At 41.6% G+C, this 23,361-nt stretch overlaps 1 protein-coding gene across 1 annotated transcript; it reads left to right on the top strand.

Moving 5' to 3' along the window:
* Positions 1-3,765: 3,765 nt before the first annotated feature.
* Positions 3,766-22,990, top strand: LOC149462981 (phospholipase A2 inhibitor NAI-like). Its single transcript, XM_089676085.1, has 5 exons — positions 3,766-3,814; positions 11,990-12,109; positions 14,004-14,156; positions 16,744-16,896; positions 22,676-22,990. The coding sequence occupies exons 1-5, from the start codon at positions 3,766-3,768 to the stop codon at positions 22,825-22,827; spliced, it is 627 nt and encodes a 208-aa protein (XP_089532211.1). The 3' UTR covers positions 22,828-22,990.
* Positions 22,991-23,361: the final 371 nt, after the last annotated feature.

Raw genomic sequence — 23,361 nt, 5'->3', positions numbered from 1 at the left:
GTATATTCTAATGGTGGGCATACCACACACTTTTTCTGCCAGAGATTTCTTCTCTTTTTTTCATTCTGTTCACAAGCTGCATACAAAAAAAAGAACATAGCATATATACCCAACAAGGAACGGCTGCAGGTATCATCCTGGTATTGTTTTTTTCAGCAGGCGATCAGCTTTTATGTAAAAGAAATCCTAGTCGCTAAGTAGCTGCAGGATTGCTTTTACAAGCAACGAGAGAAGATGCCACCCCTCCCCTGCTGCTTTCCACAGCCTTCTCGGGCAGTCCCATGCCATCGGGGGAACCTGAGAATGTAGCCAGTGTTTCTGCCAGCTGACCATAAAGCTGATTGGAGAATTAAATGTAGCCAATTATCTCTATAGTATAAGAAACCGGAAGCTACAAGCATTTCATCACTTCAGTTTTGCAGGATATAAACAACGCCATTTGTAAATTGGGAAAGCATCTGATCACACCGATCTTGGTGAGATTAGGTAATTTCTCAAAAAATCCCCAGATTTCTCAAAAAAGAATACTTGTCAATGCCCATTGCATTCCCAGGGGATATTTACATTCCCTGTGATAGCAATAAAAATGATAAAAAAAAATGAAAGGGACAGTGTCAAAATAACTAAAAAAAAAAAGAATAAAATCACTCTCGTGCACACGTGACCCCATGAAGGTATGTAAACTTCCTCTGTAAATCTAAAATGGTAGCTTGTAAAGGCTTTTAAAGCATCACCTATGGATATTAAAAACGTATGCAGTTTGTTGCCATTGCACGGGGTGTGCACAGTTTTAAGGCATGTCATGCTTTGTATCTGTTTAGTCAGAATACATTAATTTTTATATTTTACCAAATAATTGTCCAATATAAAAAAAATTTTTTGTTAATAAAAAAGTGTATTTTTTTCAAAAAATTTGCTTTTGAAGAATCGCTGCTCGGGTACTATGGGACATAAACAATTGCAGCACCCACCATTTTATTCATTAGGGTGTCTGCTTTAAAAAAAATTATATAATGCTTGGAGGTTCAAAGTAATTTCCTAGCAAAAAATACAGATTTTTTCATATGAACAAAACTGTTGAAAAGGCTTGGTCTTCAAGTGGTTAGAAGAGTGAGTGATGCGTGGCATACACTTCTAATGCTGGGCCTAAAATGCCCCCCCCCCAAATGACCCCTTATTAGAAAGTAGACACCCCAAACTATTTGCTGAGAGGAATGTTGAGTCAATAGAAAATTTTATTTTTTTACTACAAGTTTTTGAAAAATGACAAAAAAAAACATTTTTTTTTACACAAAATTGTCACTTAAATGATTTATTGCTCACACATGCCATAGGTATATCTGGAATTACTCCCAAAAATAAGGCAACACTGCACTGTGAGAACTGTAGTCCAGAGGAGTGAGACTCTATTGCAATCAATAGATGTTGAACTCCCAGAGAGATAGAGAGACTGCCAGGAGGATGAGAAAGATGCTAATTTCCTCAGGTTGTACAGGACCCAACTTCTTCTTGACACAAGGAAGCCCAGAGAGAGCAAATCGCCGTCAAGTGTGCACTACTACAGCTGCATATAGGCTGCCTAAATTGGATCCAGAGTGCTGAATTCAGCGGTGCTGAAGGCCAGAGTCACCTGGGTGCAAAGAAGACTAATTAATGTGTGTGGCAGGATTGGTGAGCTGCACTACCACTGGGACTGGTGGACTGCTGCTGTGGGGATTTAGTATTTCCTGCTAGAGAGACTGAGCCCTTTAGGAACTGGTCATACAGTCATCCAGAAGCCTTATTGCTTTCTACAGGCTAGACTGGGACTATTCTCATGTGAACCAATGGTACAACTTGGCCCCAACACTAGCCAGCTAAAGAGTTAGGAATAAAAGAATGTCCCTTTACAGCTGCTACACAGAGACCTTCACATATTGCTTTTGCTAAGAGGTAGATCTCAGGGGACATTGTAACATATCCTAACCATTCTGCTAGAGTGCACTCTAGACTAGATATACAGTAATAATATTATTCAGATTGCAGTTAATGTGTATATGCAGTGTTTATTGCTGTCTGTTTTTTCATGAATTATTCCCAGTCCAGTAGTACAGAACTCTGTATTGTGTCTTAACCTTCCTTCTGTGCGTTGATTTATGCTCAATCCAGCATTTATTCTAACCCATATCAATATATTGATTTCATATACCACTAAACGTCTATTTGCTGGTGCTTATTCACAGCCGAATTAAAGGTATCTATATTTTCTTCTTAACAGTGCTTGCAGTACCTTTCATTCAACTAGGTGTATTGGAGAGGCTGAGGTTGTTCTTGGAGTCAAGGCACAGAACAGGGAACCCAAATTACCAAGCAGCTCCAGCAGGGGCAGTAATCCATTTTTTTTTATTTTTAATAAAAGCCTTTTAAGTTCATCTGTGAGAATGGGGTAACCTTCCTTTTCAGATACAGTTACAAATCCTTTCAAGGTTTTGCACAGGTGTCTACACATTTCAGATCATTGCATTTCATTTCAGTTCATTGTATTATTTGAGAGAAAACAGCCACAATTATTGTACAGTGGTTGGACTATATTTAAGCGACTTGGTTAGGCTGCAATATGAGCTGGAGAGACAAAGTAGGTTTTACCTTGAAATAAACTTTAGAGTGTATTGTTTGAGAGACTATAACCACACATATTGCAAAGTGGCTGGACATACAAAAATCTTTCTATTAGAACAAATCAAATTGGTCTAAAAACTATCAAGTCACATTATTATGACAGAACACATAATGGATTAAAAAGTAGATACATTTTGCAATGTTCAAAAACTGTATAATATATAGAACAGGGGTAGACAACCATGGCTTGAAATTACAACTCTCATTCCAGATCATTGTATCATTTGAGAGAAAATAGCCACAACCATTGCTCACTGGCTGGATGCTATGTAAATAGCTTGGTTAGGCCGCAATATAGGAGGGAGAGAGACAAAGCAGGTTTTATCATTAAATATATTTTAGAGTGTATTATCTATAGCCAAAAATGTTGCACAGTGGCTGGACAGCAATGCAATCTTTTTAATTGAGCATAAACAAAGTGGTCTAAACACTGTAAAGTCACATTTTGATTAAAAAACAAATAATAGATGGATTGAAAATAGATAAATTATACAATGTTCCAAAAAAAGTATAGCCACTCAAAGACAGGAAGTTTGTTAGTTATGAGATTACGCAGTAAAAAAACCCCTGAAAAATTGAAACTAATGCCGCCACCTTATCTTAGGACTGGGAAGCTGGAGTATATTATGTCTTTGTTTCTGAGTTTAGATATGTTTTAGGAGGGATATTGATACAAAGGTTCCTACTGGTGAACCAGTGGCTATGAGTTTTCCTGGGACACCAATCATACCCTTTAGGGATAGCAGTGAAGGGATGCAAGTTTTGCCCTGCTGCCTTAGTACATGGTCCTTACATATTTCTGACTGCATATTTGGCAGTTTATGGGTTACCTTTCTTCTTAAAACATCCTTCTTCAGATCCTTGAATCCTTTCAAAAACTTTCATAGGCGTCCAAACAGTTCAGATCAATGTCTGAGTAAACAAATATAAATAATGAAATTCAAAGAACATATCTTTTGCCAAAGAACTGCTTGCACCTTGGTACAATGCTAAACTTGTATAAATATCTATCTGGTCATCATAACCCCTCACTGGAAATAGGTGACTACAAGACCGGACTTGCAACTCAGCTTTCTGTCTTCAAACCTGAATTGGGCTTTCATAACCATGAATACAATCTTCGTCTTTTTGATCTTGAGCAGTGTGGTGACTACAGGTAAGAAATTATTTTGACATCAAATTATTTTTTATTATTTATTTTGCACCAACATACTAAACAGAGTTTAATAGAGCATATAAATATATTCACATTAGTACTAATCCTTTACATAAAGCTTGAAATCAAAGTCCCCAACTTACATGCACCCTAAAAGTAAGTAAGCCACTTGCTTTTCTTATTTGCTCCCATAAGTGCACAAAAATACCTGTTGATCCTGCCAGAAATCCAGTGAGTTGATTACTTCCTGTACACGCTGCTGGTGTTACAATCCCAAGCAGGGTTATCAGTCCCGCCTAGTTTTTTGTGGACCACAGAAAACCCTCATCCCTATGTTATGGAGATCAGAAACTAAGAGCGGGCAGCCTAGGATGACAATTCTGCATCTTTATAGATACATTTTGGTTATTGAGTGTTTTATTGGCAGGGTCAACAGATAAATAGAAAGGGGAAATAACCTAATGCAGCCACCACATCTGCTAAGCTTTAATATATTAGGTTTTTTCTTTGGTGTAGATAAACTCAAGTGGCCATTATGTGATGCAATGGAAACTGTAAAACATTTAAACTCAGAGCTTCAAGGCAAGAGCTCACCCAGCATTTATGCTCTATAGTAGGCAGGAATTTATAGCAAACATATGTGTTACATTGACATGGGAATTTGATGTACAAAGGCAAGAGGAAAAAGGAAACATTTATTAAACTGCAACATGTATTCAGCTGAGCATTTTTTTTTAATTCTTTTATTTGTACAAATGATATGCAATAAAAAGGATAGCACGATGTCAACTGAAGTACATTGAATGTCAAAGCATCACATTGTACAGTAACATTAGGAGTGACCAGGGCCACAGAAAGGCTCAAAGGACAAAAAACATATTGTACCAGGGTAAACAGAACATGAGCCAAGACATGAACAAGTCGTATTGCAGTAGTTGAGAATCTTCCTGGGATGAGGAGGGTTATGGAAAACCTATCGTTGAGCATTTTAATTGTAATCCATCTACAAATGACATCTAATACACTAGAACCTTTCGGGTCTTATGGAACTCCTGCTTTTATATATATATATATATATATATATATATATATATACACACTCACACACTATATTGCCAAAAGTATTGGGACCCCTCCCCCCCCCCCCCAAATCATTGGATTCAGGTGTTCCAATCACCTCCATGGCCACAGCTGTATAAAATCAAGCCCCTAGGCATGCAAACTGCTTCTACAAGCATTTGTGAAAGAATGGGTCGCTCTCAGGAGCTCAGTGATTTCTAGCGTGGTACCATGATAGGTGGTCACCTGTGCAATATGTCCATCCATGAAATTTACCTGCTACTAAATATTCCACAGTCAACTGCTAGTGGTATTATAACAAAGTGGAAGCAACTGGGAGCAACAGCAACTCAGACACAAAGTGGTAGGCCACGTAAAATGACAGAGCGGGGTCAGCATATGCCGAAGCGCACAGTGCACAGAAGTCACCAATGTCTGCAGAGTCAATAGCTAGAGACCTCCAAACTTTATGTGGCCTTCAGATTAGCACAACAACAGTGCTTAGAGAGCTTTATGGAATGGGTTTCCATGGCCGAGCAGCTGTATCCAAGCTTTACATCACCCTAAGCTATTTTCTAAGAGGCATAGTGACTCTTTTGAAGTCTTCATTGTTTTGCAACAAAATTTTAGTAAATAAAGAATGAGAATGAAATTTACTTTTTTTTACTTAGAATTATACCCCCAACACATTCTGCTACTCCTCCTGAGTAAGATGATACCACAAGCATGAGACTTTTTCACAGCTTAACCAAGGCCAAAATTACAAGGAGCAGCTTCAGGCTTTCAAAGGGCATCAGTTGTGCATTTTGTGCATTTTTAGAGGCCCTGAGATATCATGACTGTAGAAACATCCCAAAAAATGACTTCATTTTGGAAAGTAACAATCTAAGATGTTTTAAGAGGAATGGTGAGAAGACTTATTTTTTGTGACAAGTTTTTGGAAAATGAAGAAAGAATGCACAGAGTTGTCTATTTAATAAGAAATCTTCCCACACAGAAAGGGCATACTTAGAATTGCATTCCAAAACACATTAAACACATTGAGTATGGCAATAACATATGTGTGAGACTTTTTAACTGTTTGGACTGATTATACCACAAATTGTATCTTGCATATCATAAAAATCAAACAAACTGTATCAAAAACTGTGTACTGTCATCTCTGAATGAGTGTTCAGGGAATATAGCTTAGTGCAGCATTACCTATAGCCTTCTCCATTCCTATATGCCAAGTAAGCCTATCCTACTGGTACCTGGCTGCCCCAGGAAAGCCACTAGCCAAGAAGTACATGAGGCTGAGAGAAAGAAAAACAGAAGAGTTCCTGAGGTTCCAGGTGCACAGTTGTTCACAGGGGATAGCTGGGACTGGTGTCTCACCGAAACATAACCAGTGGACATACAGATGGGTCAGTTCAGGTGGCAAGCAGAATTACGGTCAGCAAACAAGCAAAGGATCGGTCCAGGCAGCAGGCATAAGCAAGGTCAATAAACAGACAACCTGTACTGTTGTGGAAGTGATCAGGAACACTGTTGTTGGCTGTGCTGGTCTTGTGACACTGGAAAAGGTATGGCGGTGATCAGGAACACTGTTACTGGCTACACTGTTCTGGTGATGCTAGGACTGGTGTGTCAATGATAAGGAACATTTTTGCTGGCATACACTTGTCTAGCAATACTAGGACAGATGTGGCACAAATGAGTATCACTGTTGCTGGCTTATACTGGTTTGGTGAAACTGGGATTGTGCAGTGTCGATCAAGAACAATATTGTAGGCTTACACTGGTCTGGTGACACTGGGGCTGATGTGACTGTGATCAGGAACACTGTTGCAGGCTTACACTGGTCTGGTGACACTGGGGCTAATGTGGCAGTGATCAAGAACACTGTTGCAGGCTGGCACTGGTCTGGTTACACTGGGGCTGATGTGGCAGTGATCAGGAACACTGCTGCTGGCTTACGCTGGTCTGGTGACACTGGGACTGATGTGGCAGTGATCAGGAACACTGTTGCAGGCTGGCACTGGTCTGGTTACACTGGGGCTGATGTGGCAGTGATCAGGAACACTGTTGCTGGCTCACACTGGTCTGGTGACACTTGGGATGATGTGGCAGTGATCAGGAACACTGTTGCTGGCTCACACTGGTCTGGTGACACTGGGGCTGATGTGGCAGTGATCAGGAACACTGTTGCTGGCTCACACTGGTCTGCTGACATTTGGGATGATGTGGCAGTGATCAGGAACACTCTTGCTGGCTCACACTAGTTTGCTGACATTTAGGATGATGTTGCAGTGATCAGGAACACTGTTGCAGGCTGACACTGGTCTGGTGACACTGGGGCTGATGTGGCAGTGATCAGGAACACTGTTGCAGGCTTACACTGGTCTGGTGACACTGGGGCTGATGTGGCAGTGATCAGGAACACTGTTGCAGGCTTATACTGGTCTGGTGACACTGGGGCTGATGTGGCAGTGATTAGGAACGCTATTGCTGGCTCACGCTGGTCTGGTGACACTGAGGCTGATGTGGCAGTGATTAGGAACACTATTGCTGGCTTACACTGGTCTGGTGACACTGCACAGGTGTGGCAGTGATCAATAATGCTGTTGTTGGCTGTCACATTCCTGATCGAGGCCGAATTGTTGAGAGGGCTGCCCATAAACCCCTTGTCCTTTTTCCTTCCGGGGATGTTGATAGTGTATAACAGGGCACAGAATGGCACCAGTGTCTGTTGGAGATCTAATTCAAAATAACTTGGTCAGATGCAGAACTGAAGCAGGCCAGCTGGCAGCAGGCAGATACTGGATCTCGGCTGTGTAGTCAGACAGGCAGGGGTCAGCAACAGTAGAAGCAGGAGTGCAGAGTCAGATCCAGGCCAAGGTCAGTTCCAAGTGAGCAGAAGATGTACCGGAACAGCAGCAGGAAGCAAGGTCAGGTCACAAGCCAGAGTCAGCAGCAGTATTTCAGGATCAAGTAGGATCAGGATACAAGCTGGGTCAGGATATGGATGAACACAGGATCAGGTCACAAACAGAAGAATCTGATGTCCACTCAGCAATGAACCTGAGTCCTGTAAGGCTTTAAATAGACAATTGGGCATCAAAGTGCAATAAGCATGCTCACGAACTGTAACGCTTATATGCACGTTAATGCGTACGTGCTCATGTAGATGCACGCAGGGTCCTAATAAGCCATTCTGCACGCAAGAGTATTCCTTTGATCCCAGGCTTGAGCAATACTTCCTGACACTGGCTTACACTAGTTTGGGGAAACTGGGATACAGTATATGTAATGGTGATCTGGGGCACTGTTGGTGGCATACACTTGTCTATTGAAACTGTTCTGCTGTGGCTGCAATCAGAAACACAGGCATGTGTGATGGTCATCAGTAACACTGCTGCTGGTAAACCCTGGTCTAGTAACAGTTGGAACAGGTGTGTCAGCGATCAGTGACACCGTTGCTGGCTTACAATGATCTGATGAAACTGGGACATGTGTGATGATGAGCAGGAACACTTCTGCTGGCATACATTGGTCTAGTGAGATAGGGACAGGTGTGGCGGTGAGGTGTGGTGGTTATCAAAGACACTGTGACTGGCTGCACTATTAAGGCTTGTTCACATATGAGGTTAGTAAAACAACCCCTAATCTCTGCATTGAGGGAATTTATAGGCTGGACAGAAACTGGTTAACTAGAATTGTAAAGATTAACTCAGTAACACTAGTGTGACAGAATGCCTGTCACCCAGATTGGGTGATTCCAAATTTCCAAATTTCATTGCAACAACTCAAAATGGTACTCAGTAGTTTGTATGGCTCGCATGTGCTTGTGTGCATGCCTGACAACGTTGGGGCATGCTCCTGAGATGACGGATAGTATCCTGGGGTATTTCCTCCCAGATCTTGGCCAGGGCATCACTGAGCTCCTGGACAGTCTGAGGTGCAACCTGGTGGCGGCGGATGGACTGAAACATGATATCCCAGAGGTGATTTATTGGATTGAGTTCAGGCGAGTGTGGGGGACATTCAATGGTATCAATTCCTTCATCCTCTAGGAACTGTCTGCATACTCTTGCCAGATGAGGCCGGCATTGTCATGCAGCAGGAGGGACCCAGGACCCACTGCACCAGCATAGGGCTTGACAATGGGTCCAAGGATTTCATCCCAATACCTAATGGCAGTCAGGGTGCCATTGTCTAGCCCAGCAATGGGCAAACTACGGCCCGCGGGCCGTATACGGCCCGGCGGACCTTTTAATCCGGCCTGCGGAGCTAGGCTCCCGCTAGGCTCCTCTCACAGTCCGCCCTGTTTCCTATGAGGATCTGTCCCCCCTCGACGTATCTGCGCATGTGCCGGAGATCGCCGATCGGCTGCTAATGCCTGAAACTGGCACATGCGCAGATACGTCGAGGGGGACAGATCCTCATAGGAGACAGATCTTCATGCTACACCGAACGGCGCGGGAACAAGAGGAACAAGAGGAACGCGCAGAGCAAAGGTAAGTGAATTGACACAGGGGGGACTTGGGGACATAATATGGGGGATGAATTAATATGGGGAATGAATTACTATATGGGGGATGAATTACTATGGGGGATGAATTACTATATGGGGGATGAATTACTATGGGGGATGAATTACTATATGGGGATGAATTAATATATGGGGGATGTATTACTATATGGGGGATGAATTACTATATGGGGGATGAATTACTATATGGGGGATGTATTACTATATGGGGGATGAATTACTATATGGGGGATGAATTACTATATGGGGATGAATTACTATATGGGGGATGTATTACTATATGGGGGATGAATTACTATATGGGGGATGAATTACTATATGGGGGATTAATTACTATGGGGGATGAATTACTATGGGGGATGAATTACTATATGGCGGATGAATTACTATGGGGGATGAATTACTATGGGGGATTAATTACTATATGGGGGATGAATTACTATGGGGGATGAATTACTATGGGGGATGAATTACTATATGGGGGATGAATTACTATATGGGGGATGAATTACTATATGGGGGATGAATTACTATGGGGGATGAATTACTATGTGGGGGATTGATTACTATGTGGGGGATGAATTACTATGGGGGATGAATTGCTATATGGGGGATGAATGGCTATATGGGGGATGAATTACTATGGGGGACGAATTACTATATGGGGGACGAATTACTATATGGGGGATGAATTACTATGGGGGATGAATTACTATGGATGATTAATTACTATATGGGGGATGAATTACTATATGGGGGATGAATTACTATGGGGGATGAATTACTATGGGGGATGAATTACTATATGGGGGATTAATTACTATGCTTACTATGGGGGAATATTACTATACTTACTATGGATGACACATACACATCATTCATCTACCCTTGGTCCGGCCCCCGGGTCCAATATATGAACCCATTGCGGCCCTCAAGTCAAAAAGTTTGCCCACCCCTGGTCTAGCCTGTAGAGGTCTGTTCATCCCACCATGGATGTGCCTCCCCAGACCATCACTGACCCACCACAAAAACTATCATCTGAACGATGTTACAGACAGCATAACATTCTTCTTAGCTTCTCCAGACCCTTTTCACTTCTGTCACATGTGCTCAAGGTTAACCTGCTCTCATCTGTGAAAAGCACAGGGAGCCAGTGGCGGACCTGCCAATTCTGGTGTTCAATGGCAAATGTAAATCAAGGTCTATGGTGAGCACAGGGCCCACTAGAGGACATCGGGCCCTCAGGCCACCTTCATGAAGTCTGTTTCTCATTGTTTGGTTAGAGACATTCACACCAGTAGCCTGCTGGAGGTCATTTTGTAGGGCTCTGGCAGTTCTCATCCTGTTCCTTCTTGCAAAAAGAAGCAGATACCAGTCCTGCTGATGGGTTAAAGACCTTTTATAACCCTGTCCAGCTCTCCTAGAGAAACTGCTTGTCTCCTGGAATTTCCTCCATGCTCTTGAGACTGTGCTGGGAGACACAAAAAGGCTTCTGGCAATGGCACATATTGATGTGCCATCCTGGAGGAGTTGGACTGCCTGTGCAACCTCTGTAGGGTCCAGGTATCGCCTCATGCTATCAGTAGCGACAATGACCCTAGTCAAATGCAAAACTAGTGAAAAACAGTCAGTAAAGATGAGTAGGGAAAAAAATGTCAGTGGCCTCCACCTGTAAGACCATTCCTGTTTTGGGGGTCGTCTCATTGTTGCACATCTAGTGAGGGCCACCATATTTCTTCTGACCATTAACCTGTACAAGATTAATTTTACATCTTTCCATCCACTTCAGAAGGGAATATTTATTTCTTTATGCAGAGAATTATTCCTAGCCTCGATCTCAGCGTTCATCACCTTGTTATCCATCATTAGAGATCTCTCCATGGGCCATAATTAGTGCGCAAAAGGCTAGCCCCTAGTCCCCTCCAAAAGCCCCTGTCCCAGTTGGGTCTGTCACAACTAGCAATCAGACCATGTGGGTCAAACTGTGGAGTAGTCACTTAGGTAACCAAATATTTTTATGGATTGCTTATCCATTTTCTAAGTGCAATGTGATGTTGACAGTCTATCCACATGCGGGTGCGGTTGGGGATATCTACTTTAAAGTACTTTCTCTGACTAGGAAAAGAGTTCTAGTGAAAGCTATGTCATTGAAGTGCTCTAGATCTGGCAGGTTAAAGATACCCATTAAGAACAATTAGGAGATTGATAGGCAAATAGGTTGTTTACTTTGCAAGGGACACTGAATTTTGTAGAAGGATTTGCCCCCAGAACATAGTGAATGTGGTGAAATTTTACTTTGCAAAGAATACCCAATCACATTCAAGGAAAATAAAGAAAAAAACAGCATTTTTGCTTGCAGGTGATTTGATGATGGAAGTCAGCAAAGCTTCAAAACGTTCATTAAACTTTGGGGTATATTCCCCTGCAACATGTAACTTTGCTTGCAAAACGATCGGTTTATTTTCCTTAGGTAAATCAACCCCTTAGAGTCAGGCCCCATTGTCAAATTTAAAACTCTATTTATTTCAGATTTGATTTATTTTCACTTTAAAGCCTTTATTTTGCCTTTTTTTGTATTTTAGGTCATCTCAAGATTATATGCCAAAGGTGTTGGACGCTTGACTCAACTAATTGCTGCACAGAAAAGGAAACTCAATGTAGTGGATCCAAGTGTATGATGCTGTCTGAATATTCCAATATCAGTAAGTAAGACTTGCGTTCTTGTAAGTTCCCATCAGAGGCCCCCATACTTTCAAGTGCCCATCCAGGTATCAACTTACATCAGAGCCTCTCCTTACATCGGGGTCCATAACAGTATTCCTATCAGAGTCCCTAATACATCATGGTCCCCATTAGAGTCCCCATCAGCTAGTAAGTCTTTATTTTTAACCACCTCCTGCCAGCCGTATAAGGAAATGACAGGCGAGCAGTGGCTCTCTTGTTCTGGGAGGACAACATACAACGCTCTCCCACTCTAGCTGCGCGTACGGCCTGGCAATCAATGGTGCACTGTGTCCCTTGGACACATCGGTTCACCGATCGCAGTAAAGAGACGATGACACGGGGTATATCATGTGATCAGCTGTGTCCAATCACAACTGATCACATGTAAATAGGAAATGCTAGTTATCGGCTCACCTTTCCTCATGCTGACAGCACGTGAGGAGAGCCGGCAAGCAGCATTTCTCAGAGGGGACATCTACACTGATAATCAGGGCACTGATCATCAGTGCAGCCCCATAAGTGCTGCCTGTCAATGCCCATAATTGCTGCCTGTCAGTGCCCATCAATGCCACATAACAGTGACCTTCAGTGCACATCAATACCACATATCAGTGCCCAACAGTGCACATCAATGCCACATATCAGTGCCCATCACAACTGCCTTTCAGTGCCAACTATAAGTGCCAGTCAGTGATGCCTATTAGTGCCAATCAGTGATGCCTATCAGTGCCCGTCAGTGCCGCCTAACAGTTCCAGTAAGTGCCACCTATCAGTGCTGCCTATCAGTGCCATATATGAGTGCTGCCTTTCAGTGCCCACCAGTGATGCTTGGCAATGCCCATCAGTGCCGCCTATCAGTGCCTCCTCATCAGTGCAACCTATCAGTGCCAATCAGTACCGATCAGTGCCACCTATCAGTAGCTAGCATTGCTGCCTATCAGTGCCACCTTGCAGTGTACATCAATTATGCCTGTCAGTACTCATCACTGCCACCTATCAGTGCTCATCATTGTTGCCTATCAGTGCCACATATCAGTGCCCATCAGTACTGCCTTGCAGTGTCCATCAATGATGCCTGTCAGTACCCATCAGTGCCGCCTATCAGTGCCATCTATCAGTGCAGTCTATCAATGCCCATCAGTGCAGCCTATCAATGCCCATCACTGTAGCCTCATTAGCGTACCTCAGCGAAGGAGAAAAATTACTTATTTACAACATTTTATAACAGAAACTAAGAAAAAAAAACATTTTTATTTTTAAAAATGTTCAGTCTTTTTTAGTTTGCTTAGCAAAAAATAAAAACCCAGTGGTAATTAAATACCACCAAAAGAAAGCTCTAGAAATAGGAAGCATGCTAGTGGCAGGATCACCAAGTGAAATAAAGTGGAAAAATCCTAAAAAAGAAAACTAATGCTGCCACCACATCTAAAGATCGGTAAGCTGCAATATATTACATTTTCGTTTTGAGGTTACTACCGCTTTAACACACTGAACACAATAAAATGAACATTCTCCTGAGGCCTGCCACATGCATATTCCCGGCCTGTAGCCTGTTACCTGGAATAAATAAAGGTTTCTCTGTCTATTCCTAAAGTGTCCTTACTCACCACCCTGGTGGTACAGTCCTGCAGAGGGCGCTCTAGTTCAGCTCCAGCATAGCACTACATTTCTGCAGATCAGTAGAGTCCAGCTCCCATACCCCAAGTGTACTTGGCTCCACCCACAACTGGCATATAAGGGGGCACTATCTACACCCATTACATCACTAAAGGATGAATAATAATTAAAGTGGCACTAATACCTGCCAGTAAGATGACCTCCGGTAAGACAAATGTTCACTTTTTTCTTTGTGATTTTGTTTTTTCTTTTCAGGCAATGTGATTTACAGTTCAGTGAAGAAAACATGTGCCTTTGAGCCATTGTGTAATAAATGCTTTTCTGCATCAACAAGCCGTGACTTCTTTATTCGAGTTAGTGGTGAATGTAAGAAAGGAAACAACAGTAATACCAATATGAAATTTAAAAGTGAGTTTACATATCCATGTCTGTGAAAACAATTATAAAAATATTAAAACGAATAACTGGAATAATAATAATATAACTAATTTACCAATGTAGTAGTTTGTCTTAGATTAGGTGATCTAGTAAAGAAGCTTAGCAATTCAGCAACTGTAAGATTTAAATTGTATTTAAAGAGGAACTAAACTGTCTCAATCAATGTTAAGTATTTATGACCACTTCCCAGCAGCCCTGTAGCAGTTTTACTGCTACAGAGTGGCTGTTCTGTGCAAAATCATGCAAGTATACATGATTTTGCATTTCCGGGTAGGGGGCGCGGGCACTCTACTTGCGTTGTCATTGGCTTCCAAAGATGCCATTTACTTGGTCCCGTTCAGCGATTCATGGCCGGGCAGCTTACAGGGGAGAGAGTTGAGTGTAAACAGCAGATCTCTCCTGTCAGCGGGGAAATGCTACTTTCTATCTCTCTGCTTTGCATGACCATTCAATTGTCAGTTAAAGTAGTGCAGCGCTGTATAGTAAAAAATGGCCTAGTCATGAAGGGGGGTAAACCTTCCACTCTAAATCCTGAAGTTGCTAGCATTACTAAATAGTAAAGATGGTATATTATATTCACTTGTTTTAAACTTTTTTTTTTACCATGCATTCAGTTGCTTCCTGGTTTCTGGCCTAGCCCAACATGATGTCATACATTCCAAGAGTTGTCATGAGTTTTTTTTTTTCCTTTTATCTGGAGAAGAGGAATTCTCTAAGCTAAGCATAACTTCCTGTCTGTGTGCCTGAGCAAAGGCCAGATGGATTCCAGGAAGCAAATGTTACATCAATCATCTGGCCTTACTCAAGATGGCTGTGACTAGAAATGCTAGGGAGGTGTTTTTCAAAGTGACTTCTCAGAAAAAAAATTGAGACATGGATAGATGGGTGAGTTTGCTTTGAATATTAAAAAATATATAAAAAAATAGCATTTTCAGTTTATGTTGCTCAGATAGTTTAGTTCTGCTTTAAAGCACAAACCTTTTCTATATTTGTCATTTTGGAGTAGGAAATGGTCAAGGTTTTATGCCCTCTGTGTCCATTCAGGAGATTTCCATTGGCTTCTTCCCTGAAGACACAATAGGAAATAGAAGTGCTCTCATAGATTGTTATCACCAAAGCAGGCATCTTCATAGGACGACTTCCCCAATATTCCTGTTCTAGTGGTAACATTTTGAGATTCCCATCACTTTCCAGCAACAATGCCAACCAGAAAAAATAAAGAGCGCAACATTCCCAAGTTGGGACACAGACAGCAAAAGAAACCTGAAATAGGTTCAAACCCCTCACCAATGAATCCCAAACTAAAAATTCACCATTTTCAAGGGAACAGTCTCATTTTAGAGTGCTGACACACATCCTTGTAAATCCTCGTATCTTCAACCCAAATGGACTTTTAAGGTGCCCCAGAAACAGATACAAAATGTTAAATGTAATTTATACAAATGGTTTAAACTAAACCCGTACAGACCTACACAATCAAAACACAGAAAAGACTGTATAATCAGCTCCCTTCCAATGATTATGTACCATCCAATTCTACTGTTAATAGAAAGTCTCTATCAGGGATAGCAAATCCCCAAAACATATATATTGTCCACCATTATTGTACTGTTATTCCTCTACGCGTTTCACAGGAATTGGTGCCTGCTTCCTTGGAAGAATACCTAGTAGAGAGTCAAGTCGCTATGCAGAATTCCAGAAAAATCTGTTGGCAGTCCCTGAGGTCACAAGTGATTTTTTTTGGGGGGGTCTGAGGGTCACACCCATTGAAAACTGATTTTACTGGAATACTGCATAGCAAATGGCCTCTCTACTTGGTATCGTCCGGAAGAAGCAGATGTCGATTCCTGTGTAAGGCATAGAGGATTTAACACTGTACAATAACGGTGGACAATATATGCTGAGGGGATTTGCTACTCCCTGTTGGAAACTATGTATTGACAGTAGAGGTGAATGGTGCTTAATCACTGGAGAGGAGTCCACTATGCAGTTTCTTTTATGTTATGACTGTGTTGTTCAATACGGGTTCAGTTTTAACTGTTTGTATAAATAAAGTCGCAAGGGCATGTGTATGACACCTAATTTTACATTTTGTATCTTGTGGCTGTTTCTGGGGCACCTCAAAAGTCCATTTGGGTTGAGCATATGAGGATTTATATTATAACTAAGATGCGGTGCCCCTATTTTTTTCCCCGGGCATCCCAAATATAATTCACATCCTTATTAATTGCTACCCATGAACTACTATGCTGAGAACTTCTTCCAGAGTGCACTTAAACAATCTTCTGTTTGAAGGTAGAAGAGCCTAGATAGAGTTTTTAGTGGTATGTATCCCCAGCAAGCACGAGAATTAGCATTAACCAAGTAGCCCGATGTAAGGCAAAGAGACATCCAAGTCTGAGGTTCACAGGCTGTTTCTCTGTATAGAATCCGATTTCATCTACATATCTACATTCACTATTGTGGGTCAGAAGCTGAAGACAGATGAAATAGATGAAAAAAAAGAATAGATAGATAGATAAATTGGCCAATAATAGATCAATCTTTTTTTTTTCAGAATTGTGTCCTTCACCATTGTTACGGAATGGCTTCAGGTGCCCAAGCTGCTATGTGCCTGGATCTACTAAGAGCTGTAATAGTAAAGAAATGGTGTTGTGCGGTGGGAATGAATTGGAGTGCGTGGAATACAGGGGAATTATTGAGCTGTCCAGTATGTATATATTCCTACTTACAATTTCAGAATAACTATTGTGATTACCAAATATACTGTATATATAGGAAGTGATCAAACATTCTGTGCACAAGACCTCAACAATTGTGTTGCATGCAACAGATGTAAAAGGGATAATGCAATGTAAGAAAAGTGCTTTGCTATTCTACAATAAATATAAATGAATAAATGTGTAAAAAAACAAATAAATCAACCTCATATGATAAATACAAAGAATGATAGCGAATACAAGTGATAACATCCAAAGTACTTTACAGTATAATGAAAGTCCACAGTAAATGCTGAATAAAAAATGAGCTCAACAAATGTCTTTTTTAAGTTTTACCCCACTACAAAGGTTACACAAACATATATAGATGGATTCTTTGTTGATGACGCTACATATGTTTAGTTTTCTCCAACATAGCTTTCACTCAACTCTCTGCCTGCATCTCCAGACCTGCTCCCAGTGCTCTGCCTCTCAGCTTCCACCCTACTGCCTGCCGTGAAGCATAGACCCTAATATAAGAGGGTGGGACTCTTGGGACCCGAATGTAAAATAGGGGACCTACAGGGACCCTGATGTGAGATTAGACAGGAACTCTGATGTAAGTGGGGCCCTGGGGGCCCTGATGTGAGCAGGGGTTCTAAGATTCATTATGTAAGAGAAGGACTCTGATTTAAGGGCTATAAGGGCCCTAATGAAAGTGGATGGAGGGACTCTAGTGATCCTAATGTAAGTGAGGGGACTGTGCACCCTAATTTAAGGAAGGACTGCTAAGACCCTAATGTAAGCAAAAGGAACTGTGGGGCCCCAGTGTAAGGGGAGGAACTTTTGGGACCCTGATATTGGGGGGGAAGGTAATTTGGAGACCTTGATGTAAGGGGGGGGGGGGGGCTGTGAGAACCTTGATGTAATAGGAGGCTCTGTCATATTTCAAGTTGTCAGTACAAATGTGCTTTCTCAGCAAATTTCTCATCTTTTGTCAGAAAAAAAAAGTTGTGGGGTGTTGGCAACCCCTGGATAGGACCTATCTGGACCTTGGAACCTTCATATGTCTGAACCCATGGGGTATATTGTCTGGGGTTGTCCTGAATACATTTGGAGTGCATGCTCTAATGGTTTTATCCCTTGGGAGAATTGTGTTTGTTGCCTTTTATGCATTGGTCTTTTTATTTACCCAGTTGCCATCCACCCTACAGCAGATTTACTGCTACACAGCAGACATTCTGTGCAAAATCATGTATATAAACGTGACTTTGCATTTCCGCTGTAGGGGCGCACATGTGCCGCCAGAGCGCCACTTCTGCTATGATTGGGCACAGCACAAGTCGGTTAACAGGTGCCAACCAGTGGATGAGCGCCGGCACTTGTTGATCTCTGCGATCTTCTGGATTTTGCTAGATCTGCTAGATTGAGCAGATTGCCTAGTAAAAACAGCACACACAGTACACAAATCACATAGCTAAGCACACAGTTAACTCTTTGATCGCCCTAGATGTTAAATCCCTTCCCAGCCAGTGTCATTAATACAGTGACAGTGTATATTTTCAGCACTGATCACTGTATTATATTAGTGTAAGATTGTCTGCCACAATATTGCAGTCCCACTATAAGTCGCTGATCACCACCATTGCTAGTATAAAAAAAATTCCAGTATATATACTCCCATTTGTAGATGCTATAACTTTTGCACAAACCAATCAGTATATATGTTTATTGGGATTTTTTACAAAAAGTACGTAGCAAAATACATTTTGGCCTAAATTTATAAAGAAATTAGATTATTTTAATTTTTTTATTGGATATGTTTTATAGCAGAAAGTAAAAATTATTGTTTTGTTTTTTTTAATTCAGTATTTTATAATTTACAGCACAAAAAATAAAAAAATAAAAAAACCAGAGGTGATCAAATATCACCAAAGAAAATCTCTTTTAGTGGTGAAAATATATAAATTAAATTTATGTACAGCTTGCATGACCACGCAATAATCAGTTAAAGTAACACAGCAACATATCAAAAAAAAATAGCCTGGTCATGAAGAGGGGTAAATCTTCCGGAGGTCAAGTGGATAATGAATAGACCCCCATGGCACAATTGTCACCATATGATAATGTATACTGCCTATTTCTTCTTCAGGAAAACACAAAGAAATAGAGGGCACACCAGCCTTGCACATCTCTAAAACCACTTATTAACAGAAATGTAAATATATCTACTCTCATATGTTATATCTGACAATGCATATCATAGAGATACAATCAGTTCAGCCACTCCAAGTGCTCATAGGTTTGGACATCACCAAAGGGCTTACTCATTTCGAGGGCAGCACCCTCTTTCTCAGGCTCAAATTTTTTTACTTGCTATGGGGGCTGACATGCAGGCTTGCTCCTGCGTTGGGTCTTGTGTGGCCATAGACACACACAGCCTGGCTCAGCCCCACCTCCTGCTCTCTTCTCACAGGATTTGCCTGACAGTAGCAGGGGTCAATGGTTGCGGCTGCTGCATGATCCTCCTATGAGAAGAAAAAGACAGGGGGAGGTACTGCAAACAGGCACAGCACTGGATCAATATAGGGCTCATTTAACTGTTTGGGGGGGGGGTCACATCAAGTAGTAGCAAAACTTTTTTTATCTTAATGCAGGGAATGCATTTAGGTAAAAATGTTTTAGCTTTAAAATAACTTAAACTAAATATTGTATGTGATAATATGCAAACTAGTTGTTTGTATAAATAACATTGACATACATTTGTATGAAAGATTTGTCTTCTTCTTTAATTTGTCCCGGACTACTGTAATTGAAAGTCCCGTTGTATGTGCTAGACAATGGTAAAAGTAAGGCAGGCCATAAATGATGAGATTTTCTTTCCTGCAACCGTGAGTTGCGGGAAAGAAAATAGCTTGATTCCCCCACCAACACAATCAGAGTTGATAGGGAAATCCCTCCCGCAGAGCTATTGTGTTCTTTTGGCAAAGGGGCACCGGGTGCCGTGACTACCGGTGATGATTGCTACTGGCTATATCTGCTGGTATTAATCACAGGTAAAAATTGCACAGTCATGCAACACGGTACCCAAATGAAATTTATGGGGGGTTTTTTCACTCAAATAGAGCTTTCTTTTGGTGGTATGTGATCACCAATGGTTTTTTTTTTATTTTTTAGTTATATAAATGAAAAAAACCAACAATTTTGAAAACAAAAAATCTTTTTTTACTTTCTGCCATAAAACATATCCAGTAAAATAATAAAACAATAAAATGTCTTAAAAAATTTAGACCACAATGTGTTCTGCTACTGTACATGTCTTTTGTGAAAAAAAAAATCCCAATAAACATATATTAATCGGTTTGCATGAAATTTATAGTGTCTACAAATGATGGTATACAGTGAAGAACAGAAGTATTTGAACACCCTGCAATTTTGCAAGTTCTCCCACTTAGAAATCATGGAGGGGTCTGAAATTCACATTGTAGGTGCATTCCCACTCTGAGAGACAGAATTTAAAAATAAATTCAGGAAATCACATAGTATGATTTTTAAAGAATTTATTTGTCTTGCACTGCTGAACATAAGTATTTGAACACCTGATAAAATCAGTGTTAATATTTGGTACAGAAGCCTTTGTTTGCAATTACAGAGGTCCAACGTTTCCTGTAGTTCTTGACCAGGTTTGCACACACTGCAACAGGGATTTTGGCCCACTCCTCCACACAGATCTCCTCTAGATCTGTCAGGTTTTGGCGGCAGTCGCTGAGCAACACGGAGTTTCAGCTCCCTCCAAAGATGTTCTATTGGATTTAGGTATGGAGACTAGGCCACTCCAGAACCTTGATATGCTTCTTACGGAGCCACTCCTTGGTTATCCTGGCTGTGTACTTCACTTCGGGTCGTTGTCATATTGGAAGACCCAGCCACAACCCATCTTCAATGCTCTGACTGAGGGAAGGAGGTTGTTGCTCAAAATCTCACAATAAATGGCCCCATTCATCCTCTCCTTAATACAGTGCAGTCGTCCTGTCCCCTTCGCAGAAAAGCACCCCCAAAGCATGATGTTACCACCCCCATGCTTCACAGTAGGGATGGTGTTCTTGGGATGCAACTCATCCTTCTTTTTCCTCCAAACACGACGAGTGAAGTTTAGATCAAAAAGGTCTACTTTGGTCTCATCTGACATGACTTTCTCCCATGCCTCATCTGGATCATCCAGATGGCCATTGGCAAACTTCAGACGGGCCTGGACATGTGATGACTTGAGCAGGGGAACCTTCCGTGCAATGCATGATTTGAAACCATGACGGTGTAGTGTTCTACCGACAGTGACCTTCGAAACTGTGGTCCCAGCTCTCTTCATGTCATTGACCAGCTCCTCCCTTGTAGTTCTGGGCTGATTCCTCACCTTTCTTATGATCAGTGATACCCCACGAGGTGAGATCTTGCATGGAGCCCCAGTCCAAGGGAGACTGACAGTCGTCTTTAGCCTCTTCCATTTTCTAACAATTGCTCCAACAGTTGATCTATTTTCACCAAGCTGCTTGGCAATTGCCCCGTAGCCCTTTCCAGCCTTGTGGAGGTCCACAATTTTGTCTCTGGTGTCTTTTGACAGCTCTTGCCCATGATAGTAGCTGGTGTCTGACTGACTGTGGGGTAGACAGGTGTCTTTAAAGAGCTCAGACAGGTGCTACTAAGTTAGATTAATGAGTGGAGTAGAGGTGGACTTTTTGAAGGCACAGTAACAGGTCTTTGAGAGCCAGAATTCTTGCTGTTTCTTAGGTGTTCAAATACTTATGTTCAGCAGTGCAAGACAAATAAATTCTTATAAAATCATACAATGTGATTTCCTGAATTTTTTTTTAAATTCTGTCTCTCAGACTGGGAATGCACCTACAATGTGAATTTCAGACCCCTCCATGATTTCTAAGTGGGAGAACTTGCAAAATCACAGGGTGTTCAAATACTTCTGTTCCTCGCTGTATACTGGAATTTTTATTTATTAATTTTTTCTATACTAGTAATAGCTGTGATCAGTGACCTACAGTGGGACTGTGATTGTGCGGTGGGAAATCTGACACTAACTGATACTTTGTGGGAACTGGCTGACTCTGACATCTCCAGTGACACTAATACAGTGAGCAGTACTAATAATATGCACAGTCACAGTACTAATGACGCTGGCTGAGAAGGGGTTAACATTTAGGGGCAATCAATGGGTTAACTTTGTGCCTAACAAGTGTAAAGGTGTAAAGTGTGCTGCTTTTACTAATCATTGTGACTGCTTTATCTCCTTGCTTTGCTGTGCTCTGTAGAGAGCCCTGTGTTGTTTACTAACACAGGACTCTATCCTGTCATTCACTCAGCGGGTCCCAGCCAGTTATCATTGGCTGGGACCCATTGATCAGCATGTGCTGTAGTGAATGAAAACAGAGCCAGGGGGCACCAGTGGGCGCGGCACCCCCTACCTGGAAAAGCCAAATTATGTACATGCATGTAATCTGGCGCAGCAGGGCTGCTCTGCTTCAGTAAATCTGTGGTAGGTGGTCCCTAAAAGATAAAAACTGCTGTCATGTTTTTCTGCTATATGGGGCTCTGTTCGAGAGATTTCACCTCGCTTCCTGTCCTGCTGGCAGTGGTTTTCCCAGACAGGAAATGAGGGAAAATCTGCAACAGTAACACAGACAGAAATACAAATAGGTCATTTAACAGAGAAATCAGGCCCAGCAAAATGATTTACCTTTTACTTTTTCAAACTATTGAAGAAAATCTTCTTTTGATTTGCAGGTGGTGATGTGCTTTCGATGGCAATGAAAGGCTGCGTTACAAAAAATGGTTGTAAAATGGGATCTGGAATTGTACCTGGGACTAAGGAAATAAAGAGGCTCCAGCTGAAGTGTACCCCTGCATTGCCAGTTCATACTGGTGGATATCAATGAATAGTCAACACAACTGCAAGCCAAGCCTGTGTCTTTGTTAGAACAATGATGCATGTGTAAAATGTCATCAGCTTTGCTTTAGGAACACTGCCAGCTGAAACCAGCCCTGAGATATATCAAACAATAGTTGTGCTAAGAACCTGCTAATAAAATGTTTAATTCCCCATAAGTCTCACTTTACATTTATCATTATTACCTACATATGCTATGCTTACTACACAGAATACACTGCACCATGCCAGTACCTCAGTGATGTAGCATGATCCTTCAAACCCTACAGCAGCCATTCTCAACCCTGTTTACTCCAAATGAACCCTTGCAGTAATTTGAAGGTCTTTAGGAACTCCTGATAAAATTAGTTCATTGGTGGTCATTGGGAAAATGCCTCTTACATTGCTTTTTGTCAGTGCAATGAATGTTCCCCTCACATTGATGGTCAGATTGCCACCCTTACATTTATGTCTCTGGCACTGCCAAGTGGTGTTGGACTTGGGACTATGCAGGTACCATCACATAGAAGGTCAGTTAGCCGTA

Source organism: Staurois parvus, unplaced genomic scaffold, assembly GCF_062004578.1.
Source record: "Staurois parvus isolate SC_StPar_1 unplaced genomic scaffold, SC_StPar_1.0 ptg000163l, whole genome shotgun sequence".
NCBI classification, from domain to species: domain Eukaryota; kingdom Metazoa; phylum Chordata; class Amphibia; order Anura; family Ranidae; genus Staurois; species Staurois parvus.
The sequence above is the reverse complement of the archived record's forward strand: the minus strand, read 5'-3'. Positions and strand labels throughout refer to the sequence as shown.